Below are 13,651 nucleotides of genomic sequence, written 5' to 3' on the forward strand. Positions count from 1 at the left end.
TTACTTTTATAGAGCAAAGGCCATGTGGTTGGGCCTGGCCACACACAGGTGGCCAATTAAAATGTAACACACAGAGAAAGCTGCACAGTCATTCTAGGTGACCAACTGAATTACAATTTACCCTAGTAGACATTTGAACCAGGCTATCACCTTGTTCAGAATTGGCGCCCAAAAGGTGCGTAAAGGGTGGGGCCCACACTCCTTGGTAGCTAGGAGACAGTAGGCGCCCCCACTGATTGCATATCTCCACCTGGCCTGACCCACCCTTGTATTTGGACTTTGTTATCTGGGACTGGTTTCTGGGACTTGTTTTTAAGTAAGTTTCCCTGGGGTGGGGGGGTGCAGAGTCAATTTAAGTTTTACAACAAAAGGCAGTTGGACCGGGGTGGGGCTGCTCTGGCTGAATAGGCCCTTACAGCACAAGGGAATGAGTAACCAGTGAGGGACAATGGGGCTTCCCAACAAACGGGGTACGATAGTCGATAGTCTCGTAGCAGATCATAGACAGGGCCTGGGCCTGAAGTTCTCAAGTTTCTTGAGAGTCCACTTTAAAGCTTGGCTTGATTTCTCTAGAACACAAGCAATAATAAGACAAAAGTTATCAGAGAGATTTGGGCAAAACAAAGTTCACAGGGAGATGTGCAGCATCATAAAAGAGAAACTGGGGGAAAATTGCACTGAAGCGGGGGCAGGTTTAGAATGAACAAACAGACTCTAAAATAATTACAAACACCAGTGCATAGGTGTGGCTTAATCTTATGGAGGCGTGGGCATGGGGTATAAGGATATTCGGAGCTGGTTGAAACCCAAGGTATCAAATCACTTACAATTTCAAGGTTGATTGGCTCTTGACACAGAAATATCTGGGTTAACTGGAAAGACACCTTGGGACCCGTCGCGGGATGGGAGGGGGGCTGGAGGTAGAGTCCGAAGTGAGAGTCAGACATTCCAAGGTTGAGCATAGTACTCTGCTGAGCAAACCTCCTCTATGAGATAAAATGAAGAACTCAAAAGGAGGGGCAGGGCAGGGGGTTGGAGAAAAGAAGAGGCATTTTGTGCTCTTTTATTTTTAAATTTTATTTGATAATCAAAATGTCTGTAAGCAGCAATTTAGGCCTGGGGAAAGTGCCCACTGAAAAATTGGGATGAATAGCAGACCTCGAATCTCATTACATGAGTAATGGTCTAACAAAGCCTGCCTATTCTTTGCCACCCACTTGAGCTTGTACAATGCAAATAATCCCTTAGGCCAGAAGAGGAATCTAATGCAAATGCTGTTTTTCTACAGATGCCTTATTGTTCCTTTTCCAAATACAACCCTGAAGACTGTAGTTTGTTTGTGATGTAGGAAAATCATTTGGCTGCTGTGAGCTAGGAAATTGGTGTGGAAAGAGTTGTCACAGATACATGAAGTGGCCTGTGTTTTACTTTGACAGTGCTATTTGGAGTGAAGAAGCAGGTTTTGATACTAAATTGGGATAATACCATTTTTATAAGGACTACTTATATAAAAGTAGTCTAAATTTTTCTTTATTAATAGATTGTTCTCCTGTGACCAGTGACGTACAACTTATTAGAGGTACTAAAGGTTAACAGAGGGTCGAATATTTTGGCTAGTGTCTTTTTCTGGGATAACTCATGAGAACTGTTCTGCTAAATATAAAGTGACCTTGTTTTTTTGTTTATGATAAAAAGAAGAGAAGAGCAGAAAAGAATAGACGAGGGAAGGAAAATAAAAAGGAAAGGAAAGAAAGAAGAAATCTATTACACTTCTGAGTTTGCCCAAACTGCCATAATAGGTCTTGGCTGGCCTCCCCGGCTTCCCTTTCTGCTCCCAAGTCAATCACCTCAAGGTTGTCAGACTCCTTTGATCATGCCTCACACCCTGTCACTATCGTACTTCAAACCCTCGGATGGCTTCTCATTACATTCAAAATGAAATCCAAGCTTCCCACCCTGGCTTAATAGATCCTATATGACACGGTCTCTACTTGCTTCTCCTTCCCCAAATAGCTCCAGCCTAACTTTCTCTCTGTTCCCTAAATAGGCCAGATTTATTCCCAGCTCAGGTGGCTTGTTTGCTGTCCCCTCCCTGGAAACATTCTGCTTCAGGTGTTTGATAATTGCCATATTATTTTTTTAACACTTCCTTAGGATATAATTTATATACGATATAAGTAAACAATTTAATGGCTGTTAGTATATTTATAGAATTGTGTGACCATCACCCATAATCTCATTTCAAGATATTTTTTTTGCCTCCAAAAGAAATCTTGTACCCATTAACAGTCACCTCCATTCTTTGCCTCCTTCTCCAGCCCTAAGACAATTTATAATCTAAATTCTGCCTCTACAGATTTGCTTATCTTGGATTTTTTACATAAATGGGATCATAAAGTATATGGTCTTTCCTGGCTGACTTCTCTCACTTAGAATGTAGTCAAGGTTCACCCATGTTGTAGCACATATTAGTAGTACTTTGTTATTTTGTTCTTTTTTATTGCTGAAGAGCGTCCCCTGGTACTGATATACCATGTTTTGTCTACACATTCATCAGTGGATAGTAATTTGTGCTGTTTTTACTTTTTGGCTCGTATGAACAGTGCTTCTGTGAATGTTCATGCATAAGTCTTTGTGTGGACATATGTTTTCCTTTTCCTGGGTAGACAGAAGTGGACCTGCGGGCTCAAAAGGTAATCCTGGGTTTAGCATGTTGAGCAATTGTTTTTTCCTTTTTTTTTTTTTTTTTTTTAAGATGTGAACCTTCAATTTTTATTTTTTAAACCTGTTTCATATTTTTATTTACTTTTTATTTATTATTATTTTTTTTGATGTAGTGTTCTGTAGTGGCTGCACTATTTTCCATTTCCACCAGGAATGTAAGAGGGCTCCAATTTCTTTACATTCTTGTCAACATGTATGCCATCTGGTATTGTCCCGTTATTCCGGTCTGTACTCCAGTGACAGAGCTGGTCCATCTTGGTGACCAGTACAATAAAACCTCTACAGTCACCATCATGTACTTTTATGTGTTGATTACTTAAAAGCACTTATTTGAAATGTTGTTATTTTTGTTTACTTGTTTATTGTCTATTTGTACCCTAACCTTACCCATCAGAATGTAAGTTACGTAAAAGAAGATGTTGTCCATATTGTTTTGTATATTTGTGACTCTGCAATGTTGCCTGGCATATAATATGTGCTGAATTGCTATTTAATGAATAGACCAGTAAAGTAAGTAAAAGAACTAAAATAAATTAGTAAAGTAACATAGTTATCAAAACAAGTTTGGGAGAATTTCCTTGAAATATACATTGACAGGAGACAGAGACTCTGCCTTTGATATAATCTATGGAATTCCAAGGGTTGTTTCAGAAGTGTGTGTTTAATGTTACAAGAGACGGCTACACTGTTTCAAAACAGCTGTAGCAGTGTGCATTCCCACCAGGAATGTAGGAAACTTTCAGTAGCTCCACATCCTTGCTGGTACTTAGTCTTGTCAATTTATTATCAGTATTGTTGTTATGGTTATTAATGTCATTCTAGTAGGTGTGTTCTGTTAGGTCATTGTGTGTGTGTGTGTGTGTGTTTTAATTTGCCTTTTTAAATGACTAATAATTTGAGACTTTTTTCATGTGCTTATTTGCCATCCATATGCTATTTTATTTGAGGTATTTGTCTGAATCTTATGGTTGGTTTTTTGTTTTGTTTTGTTTTATTTTCCCCAACTGGGCTGTTTTCTAATTGGGTCATGGCAGTGCTTAACATATTTTGAATGCCAGTTCTTTATTAGATACGCATTTTCTAAGTATTTCCTCCCCATCTACACATGTCTTCATCTTATTTCTTCTTTCTAGAATTTATTTTTATTTTTTCAATTTATTTTTAGATGGACCCTGGTATTATTCTCTCTCTCTTTCTAATAGTCAACTTTATTTTTTAGGTACATTGTTGACTTATGGAAAAATTGTGAAGATGGTACAGAAAGTTCTTCCTATATGTCTGAACCCAGTTTCCCCTATTATTAACAGTTTCCATTAGCTTGGTGCATTTCTTTCTTTCCTTTTTTTTTTAGTTTGTCGATAATTTTTTCATTGGTGAGAGTTTAGAAAATTTCACCTTTATGACTCAACTAACGAACCAATGTTGATACATTATTACAAACCAAAGTCTTTACTTTATTCAGAAGTCTACATTTTTATTTCTTTGGTGTTTACCTGATGTTATTTTTTGGATCCAGCATCCCATTCAGTGTAGCACGTTATAGTTGGTCCTCAGTCTTTTGGTAGGTTCCTCTTGGCTGTGACAATTTCCCAGTTTCTTTGTTTTGATGTCTTTGACGTTTTGAAAAGTATTGGTCAGATATTTTGTAGAATTCCCTTGAACTGACATTTTTCTAATGTTTTCCTCATGATTGGGCTGGGGTTATATGTTCTTAGAAGGAAGACCACAGAAGTGAAATGTCACTTTCATGATATCATTTAAGGATATATAATATCAAACACATACTATCACTGCCAAGGCTGCCCTTAATCTCCTGGCTAAAACAGTATGTGTCAGGTTTTTCTATGTCAAGTTATTTCTTTTTCTTCTTTTCTGTACTATGTTGTCTTGAAGGGTTTTACTGTGCACACCCCACAGTTGCACATGAGGGAGTTAAATAAAGTCCACCTCCTTGAGAATGGAGTGTCTACTTATATTATCTGAAATTCTTCTGCATGGGTGTATTATCTCTTCTTCCCATTTATTTATTCGTTCTAATAATTTACTTAGGTTGATGTGAACTTGTGGGTATTTATTTTATAATTAGAGTTACAATCAAGATGACTTTATTTATTTGGTTGCTCAAATTGGTCTATCTTTTGCCACTGAGATCTTTTTCAATTGGTCCAATGTCCCTTTGACACATCCCCTGCAATCAGAATGTTTTTGAACACTTGCTTACTTTCTGGCATCCCAAGATGCTCCAGGCTAATCTTATCTATTTCCTGCCCCAGGCCTAGAATCAGCCATTTCTCTAAGCAGTCCTATTTTCTTTCATTGGAGAATGATGTTAGGATCTAAGGTCTCTATGCTTGGTGTGATTGTTGCTATTAGAATGCTTCTAAGACCTTTCCGCTGATTAGGCATGAAGACATGTATGTTTGCACCTATGTTTATAAGGGATATTGATCGGATTAATTTTTTTATTGGCATATCTTTTTAAAAATTTTTGATATCAGGTTTTAAAACCAATACACAAAATTAATAACCTTAATATAAACAACAACAACAACAAAACCCCCAAATCATTTCCCTCTCAAGCTCTGTCACAAGAGAGACAAGGTGGGCGGTTGTCTCTCCTTGAATTTTGAGTTTCTTGTTTGCCCTGTGATCTCAGCTCTCTGAGAAGCTTACAAAATTTACAAATTTTATCTGGCTTTCCTCACTGTTAAGGGATTTTGTTTTTGTTTTTGTTTTTGGTATTTATTTATTTAGCATTCTAGGAAGAAGGGAATCTCTCAAAAATCAATCCCTAATGTAGCTAGTTGGTTCGGAATTCAGACATTTCATGGGGAAATGAGTCACAATCCATGGAATAAGTTCACATTCCCAGTCTTTACTCTTATTCTTGAGACTAGAGCAGAGGTTTGAATGTTTTGGGGGCACTCTGGGATACAGAGCTAGTCTGCATAATGTAAACTAGAACAGAAGGTGGATCCTGGGGTGACATCAACATCTGTAGCTAAGGGATGTAATTTCTTAAAAAAAATTAGTGGGAATTCTCATGGAGAAGTTTTGAGAAGGTGCGAGAAAAAGTCAAATCCTGAGGGCAGGTGAGCCAGGACACCATCTGGTAGGCATACCGCAAAAAGACCTCCTAAGAAGTCCTTAACTTGTGAGATTAGGAGAAAAGTAAAATTTGGCATGCATGTTTAAAATAATTTCCCTATAAATCTAATTCCTTATAGATTACTTATACCAATAGTTCTCAAACCTGTGTACACATTAAAATTACTCCGAGTAAGGGCACCTGGGTGGCTCAGTGGGATAAAGCCTCTGCCTTCGGCTCAGGTCATGATTCCAGGGTCCTGGGCTCGAGCCCCATATTGGGCTCTCTGCTCACAGGGAGCCTGCTTCCTCCTCTCTCTCTGCCTGCCTCTCTGCCTACTTGTGCTGTCAAATAAATAAATAAAATCTTTAAAAAAAAATTACTCCGAGTATTTTTATAAAATGCCGGTCCTTGGTTCCCATCCTGGACCAATTATATAAACATGTCTGGGTGTTTTTTTCTAGGCAATGGTAGCTTTTTGAAAACCTCAGATCATTTTAATGGACAGTCATATTGAGAGTCACTGACTAGATGTTTTACTATAATCTGAAAAGCCAATATAGATATGAGGTCCCAAAGGTAAAGGAAACCTGTCCATACTGCTTTGAAGCAGGCCCCTGGGAGAGAGTGAGTTTACAATAAGGGGAATTCAGGTAGCAAGTTCCAGGTGCTAGAGAAGCAAGTGGGGGCCTAGAGTGGAGAAAAAAAATCTTTGACATAGACACTCCATATTATGGAGTGAGGTTCGTTACCTGCAACCAAGAGGAATCTCCTCCTATTTAGAGGGAGATGTAACCATGAAGGAAGAGTTAGAATACTGTAACTCAGGTTACACTCACTTTATTATTGCCATATGTCCTATTATCTTTTTCTTGACTTCTCCACTGTCTAGTGAAAATGATGATCCTGGGCTCAGAAACCTTGCTGTAGATAGGGAGGTTTTGAAAGGTCTAAGCAAGGAAGTAACATGGACAGGTTATTGGCTGTATGTGTTTTCCTCCCCAAACTAAAAATTCCTTGATGGGTTAGACTGCCTTATTTATGTATATCCAATATCTGTAGATACATGATTAGTTAATTTTCCTGTCCATTTACTCATCAAAGTCTTTATGAACTTGTTATGTTTCAGGCAGTGGTTTAGGCCTGTGGATAAAATATGGAGTAGGCAGACTAGTCTTTCCCCCATGAATCTTACATTCTAGTAAGGGAGATAGTCACTGAACAAGATAGTTATTGAACAAGTAAATGAATACAAATCCAGATAGTAAATGTTATGAAGAAAACAAAGTAGGTTAAATGTACAGAGCGTATATAGAGATATTTGCAGAAAGAAACCCTATTTTGGATAGGGCTAGTTAGGGAAGCCTTTCTGAAGACATCTGAAGATCTGCATGAAAAAGTACCACCTATGTGAATGTCTGGGGAAAGTGGAATAACAAATGCAAAGAGGAAACAGCAAAGGAATTTCCCTGGAAGTGAGAGTGCCCTTAATATGTTCACGCATAGGCAAGACAATCCATGAAATTGAATCACAGTGAGAAAGGGAGAGAGTGGCATGAAATAAACTCTTGGACATATGCAAGACTGGGTCAAGTAGAGCACTGCAGATCTTGGCAAGGAGCTGACATTTAATTATAAATATACAGAAAAACTTTTGGAAATTCTTATTCAGGGGAGCAAAGTACCTGATTTGTCTTTAAGGAACTACTCTGGCCATTGGGTGGCAAGTGAATAACATAAAGAAAGAACAAAATATCATTAGGACACTCTCTTATGAGCATAAACGTCTTGGTTAGGTGAGGTAGATTGAGTGTTCCAAGGCACAGGATGGAAAAATATTCCATTCAGCCATATCTCTGGGACATCATCATGATCTAAAAGGACTCAATTAATCTCTTTGAAGGGAAAAGTTCCTCTGAGATGCAATTCCTGTTGGATGATGTCCCATGCTGTTGGCAAGAGTCTATAAAACGCCGTCTCAGACACAGTAATCCAGGAGGACCCAGGCACTGCATCTTAATTGCTGTCATCATAAACAGTTGCATCTGGTTGCTGAAGTGCCAGACACATGAGTCCGTGTTCCATACCTATGGTAACTGGAACATCATTTTCTATTATGTTCTATTTTGTTCTGACAGACAAATGATTAATTAGCACAATCAGCATCTCTCCTTGAAAATGGCCATGGATCAGTGTGTTCCTCTCCATCATGTAATTGAATCAGAGCCCACACACCTGTTTCCACTTCCTTTAAACAAACACCTGCCCAATAACCAACACAAAGCAATATTAAATCTCAACCTGTCTTGTGCATAAGTACATCTTTCAACTTGACCTAATCAATGCTGAAAGCTATGAAAACATGGGTCTCAGAGAAGACTGCTGCCTGATCCTTACATGTAATCAGAGCGTCTGCAGCTCTGACCCCATTCAGGGGGCTGCGTGACAGAGCTAGCCATGGCTATATTGTGGAACGATTCAGAGTTTGGCTCTGAGGTCAGAGCAGCCTAGGGTCATACTTGGTTTTCCAGTTGTGTGACATTGAGCAAGTCACTTAACCCCTATAAGTCTCTGTTTCCTCATCTATAAACTGGGGATAATGGAGTTTTTAACAAATGTTTGTTGTTTTTCTACATGTAAATCATGCATACAAAGTTTTAACATTTTAGCACATAGTAAACAACTGTTGTTAGCATTATTTACTATAATAAAAGAATATGAAGAACAATTATATTGGCAAATTTTAGTTCTGGTTAAGATGGAGTAGATGCATGCCCCTCTAGCTTTTCTGCAGATGACAACAAAAAGTCCTGAACAGAATACATAAAACACCATCTGAGGACTCTGAAGGATATATAGTAACAAGTTAACTGGGGAGGAGACTAAAAAACTCAAAGAACACCTATGGAGAAGAGTTTCTGTTTCTTCTTTCCTCCCATATTTCCTGGCGTAAATTCCAGGGTAACCTGAATCTTGAAACTGTGCAGTAGGTGTTATTAGAATTGTTGCAAGAAAAATTCTCCCTCTTAGGCTATAAAGTTAGGAAAGGAGCCCCTGGGAAAGAGAGATCATTACCTATTCAAGCCCTATTTGAGATGTGTCAGAGTAATGAAGTGGCATTCCCATGGTAGTGGCAAGAGCAGCGACAGTGGAGGTGGTATAGCAAAAACAGCTACGGCAGCATGTGGTTTGAAGACTCTTTCCTCTTGCTACTTTGCTCTGAGGTAGATCTAGTTTCAGGAAGTTCCATAGAGTGCATTGATGCTAAAACAATGGTTTTGCAGGTAGAGCCATGAAAAGGAGCTCCTGGGTGTCAGTGAATATGGTGGCTTCACAGAAGGGAGGTAGCTGGAGAAAGGGATCCTTTAAATCTCTATATACAAAGTCTTGGGCTCATCACAAGTTGTACATGCATAGAACTTGATCATAAACAACAGAGCAAACACTCTGAGAGCTGAACTGTAGTGTAGACCACTACCCAGGTTTTTAGACTGAGCCCTGAAAGGTGCATGCACAGGGTAGGCCAGATATTACAGAAAGGTTGTAAATACTAAATTGAAACTGAGCTACAGTATGCAAGTGGGTAAGGACTGTGGTCTGAACATAGCTAGGTTGGTTGCCTACTAAAGCAAACAAACAAAACAAAATAAGACACTCCCCATAAATTTTTTATCCAAAGTTAAACGCAGAACCCAGAGTTTCCTAGCATAATAGGAAAATGTCTGGGATACAATCCAAAATTACTCGACATACAAAGAAACCAAGGAAAAAAGTAATCAACAAGCACAAATTCTGAGATGACCCAGATGTGGGAATTATTGAACAAAGTTTTTCAAGAGCCTCTTATAATGATATACATAGAATAAGGCTGAACCTCTTGAAAATGGAAAGATAGAAATTCTCAGGCAAAAAACAGAAGTGATATCAAGAACCAAATGGAAAATTTGAATGGATAGATACTATAATAGAAATAGAAAGTCCACTGTAGAGCCACCAAAGCAGAATGGAGATGAGAAAGAAAAGAATCAATAAACTTGATGGTAGATCAATAAAGATTACCCAATCTGTAAAACATAGAAGAAAAAAAGTTTGATAAAATATACACAGAGTCTCAAAGAACCGTGGGACAGTATCAGAGCTTCTTACTTGACTGTTATTGTAATCCTGGAAGGTGAGGAGAAAGAAATGGTGCAGAAATTTATTTGAAGAGATAATGGCTGAAAATTTTCCAGATTTTATAAAGGAACATATATTTGCAGATGCAAGAAGTTTGTCAAATCAGATAAGATAAACTTGAAGAAAGCCATGCCCTGACTCATCATAAAGAACAGAAACTAAAAGCAAAAAATCTTGAAAAGGCCAGATGAAAACAACACATAAGGAATCAGTAATTCAAATGAAGGAAGCTTTCTCATCAGAAATCATGAAGGCAAAGCAAAAAAATGGAAAAGGAAATAGTGGAATAACATTTTAAACTGTTGTAAGAAAAATAACTGTCTATGCATATTTCCATGCCCACTAAAAGTATCACTCAGGAAATTTAGTTCCGGGATCAGTTCCCATATATTAAAATATGTTTATTTTTTCACCAAATGCCCCTATCATGTTCTGATTACAGTTCTCTGTAGAAGCAATTTCAGAAAAATAAGGACTCAACCTCTCACTTTAAGAAACTTACTGTAAAGTCTGGGGAAAGGTGGAAATGTGAGCAATTAAGTGCGATGTAGAGTTTGGAATTAACGTTGGAGTCCATCGAGGGGACTCTGGAGACACAAAGGACAACATGTTGTCTCTCTATTCAGGCAAAAAGAGGGAACCAGGTATAGTTTTAACAGGAGATTATGCTGAATATTCAAAGATATGTCTCAATGCTGGACACATATAGTATGTCTTAAATCATATTAACTACACACTTATAAAATAGTCCCCCTTATCTTCAGATTTAAAAAGAAAAACACAGAGATCCTGTGACTGGTACATTGTCATCAACAAATAAGCAATTATTAAAGGATAACAGGAATTTTAAAAAGTTCACATACAATTTAAGAATTGTTGTCATTCACTCCCATTTTCTTGGTGAAGCACTGAGTTCTTGGAGTACTCAAAGGGAAAATTCTTCAGTGTGATTCTAGTAAGAAATCATCTCCAATGTGGAGGGCTCTTCTTTTACTTAACATGGGGCAGAATCAGAAGGGCACATCTCATACTAAACTTCTGGTCTACTAAAACTACCATGTTTTAAAATTAGACTACTAGAGACTGACTTTAGATAGAGAAAGGTGCCATAAGTTTAGGTAAAGAAAAGTGGCATCCATATTTTGCCTTCTGCTTATACTCTGAATTAAAAAAAAAAAACAATTTGACATCATTTTTAGTAACCCATAATCCCTCAAATTATGGCTGCTCTTCGTTGTTTTAATTACAGTTTGAAATTAGATTTGCAACCCACCAACCCACAATAAAACACTTTGAAGCTTTTCTTCTCAAAGAGAAACTACTTTCTATCTTTATTTTTTTTAAAAAGATTTTATTTATTTATTTGACAAAGAGAAATCACAAGTAGATGGAGAGGCAGGCAGAGAGAGAGAGAGAGGGAAGCAGGATCCCTGCTGAGCAGAGAGCCCGATGCGGGACTCCATCCCAGGACCCTGAGATCATGACCTGAGCCAAAGGCAGCAGCTTAACCCACTGAGCCACCCAGGCACCCCTACTTTCTATCTTTAAACTCTGCACAAATGTCCCATTTTATTTGACTAGTGTTGTACTATAGAAATGGATGACTTTCTTAACAAAGAAAAAACAGTTTAATAGAGCAGCTTTTCATGTCATTAGGAAGTCTTCTGATCTTATTTTTTTCCTCAACAGAATTATTTCCTTTTGAAGACAAAATAACTCTGGTCTTGCAGACAAAAATCCACATACACAGTAATACCTGTTAAAATCTAATGGGACACTTTTCTGAGAAATGTTTATCTGTGGACAAAAAAATATATTTGCTTAGACAAATCTATACAGCCTATGCATATGCTGTGGTTCAAAGCAGCCTTCAAGGTTTCATCTTTTTGTCTCCATTATGCAACCTGGGTCTTCACTCATGCATAACAAAACCAAGGAAAATACGTGACTTGAGTTCCCAATATTGTTTCTCAAGTCAGTCTTCTCTATTCAAAGCTCTGGCTTTGAATACAGAGATGGCATCTGGATAGAATGAAATTAATACAGGGAAGCGACCCTTGTCCTTTGATATAGAAGGGGTTAAGCTGTTCCCTTTCCAAATTCTAAATTTGATAATAAACAGATAGTATGGTTTTACTTTTTCCTTCTTGTTCATTGAAACAAAATGGCTCCAACACTGAATTGGGTTTCAGAATTAAAGAGATTTTTGTTTTAACTTCCTACAAATATTTATTGCAATAATCTCCTCTGTTTTTCAAATACATGGCCTGTGTTTTCCTGAATATAGTCAACTTGAATACAGACAACTTTCAAAGAAAGAGAATTTAAGATCTTGGGACTTGATGATAGAGCAGAAAGATGCCCCAGAAAATCATTCAGAGGCTGCAAAGGGGTTCTAGCCATTATTCCTGTCAGTGGGACAAGTAGTAGTAAGCTAAGAATTTTTAGGATGCTAGGTTCTTGAGGATTCCTATGTGGTGGATGCCATTTCCTTGTATGAAAGCAACTCGGAGCCTGTATCTGACTGTAAGAGTCCTGTGTGATTAGCATTTCAAACTTTTCTATAGTAAGGAGATGATTTTTTTTTTTTTAAAGAAAAATCTCTGCTGAAGCCCACTATGTAATGTAGTCAAGAGCAGGGCTATTCTGGTTGATTTGGACCCATCAGTGGGCTCTCCATAAGCCCCAAATCTTGGCAGAGCCATAAACGGGAACCACTGGCAAAGCAGGGAATCAGAGAGTCAACTCAGTCTCCTATTAGTTTCCAGAACTTAGACAATTTACAATCTTTCTGAGCACGTGTGTGTGTGTGTGTGTGTGTGTGTGTGTGCGTGTATTCATTCTTGCCTTTCAGGATGGTTGTGAAGAAAAGTGATAATGCACATATAATGTCTAAACTAATACCTTGCATGGAAGTAGGTATTAAGGAGTTTCCTCTCTTCTTGTTATTCTTGTCATCAGAATCTTAATCATACTGAACCATACTCGGTATGGAATCCTACTGAACCATATTCCAATGAACCATATTGCACTCGTTCTAAAGGGCTACATATGTATTCACTCTGATAATTTATAGATGGTGACACTGAGGCTTGGGGATTAAGAAGTTTACCCAACACAGATAATAAGTAGAAGAGTTGGTTTAAGCTTCAGACCCTGGATTTAACTCCAGAGCTTAAGCTCCTACCCCCAGCATGCAGTTGCTTCTTAATAAAGCACAAGATTCAGTGTGTGCTTATGAGGTCAGCCCCTCCGTATCTTAGCTTCCTCATCGTTCAGATGGGGAATACTTCCTTTAGCACTGTGAGACTCAAATGAGGTAAAGTTTGTCACAGGCAAAGACTCCTATTTTTGTGTAAACAAATGGTGACCTGCATGGTCTGTCCATCGGTTTTATCCAGTTTGATTATATAAAATGGTAACAACCAAATCTTCATTTCCATCTATTTGTGTGGAAGCAACTCAGGTAAAAAACACCTCTGAACTTCATCAAAATACATCTGGACTCCAAAGTGGAATCTTATTTAGCTTTAAGCTAGGTTCTCAGAAGAAAAAATTTTCTGAGCCTAGGTGTGCCTGGGGGGCTCAGTTGGTTGAGTGGTTAAGCACTGGACTCTTGGTTTCAGCTGAGGTTGCATCTTTGTCTGGGGGTTGTGGGATCAA

The 13,651-nt window shown here is 38.1% G+C and overlaps 1 protein-coding gene across 2 annotated transcripts in view; it reads right to left on the reverse strand.

The window, feature by feature from the left end:
• Window positions 1–368: 368 nt before the first annotated feature.
• Window positions 369–13,651, reverse strand: part of ITPRID1 (ITPR interacting domain containing 1) — a 121,403-nt gene continuing 108,120 nt past the window's right edge. The window contains exon 14 of one of the 2 annotated variants that reach the window (XM_032304884.1): window positions 369–569. In XM_032304884.1, the coding sequence (XP_032160775.1) occupies window positions 527–569 (43 nt within the window). In that variant the 3' untranslated portion in view covers window positions 369–526. Of the gene's footprint in view, window positions 572–13,651 lie in introns of both variants that reach the window. The other variant, XM_032304882.1, reaches the window with a different exon arrangement.

The sequence above is a fragment of the Mustela erminea genome, chromosome 11 (assembly GCF_009829155.1).
Source record: "Mustela erminea isolate mMusErm1 chromosome 11, mMusErm1.Pri, whole genome shotgun sequence".
NCBI lineage: Eukaryota > Metazoa > Chordata > Mammalia > Carnivora > Mustelidae > Mustela > Mustela erminea.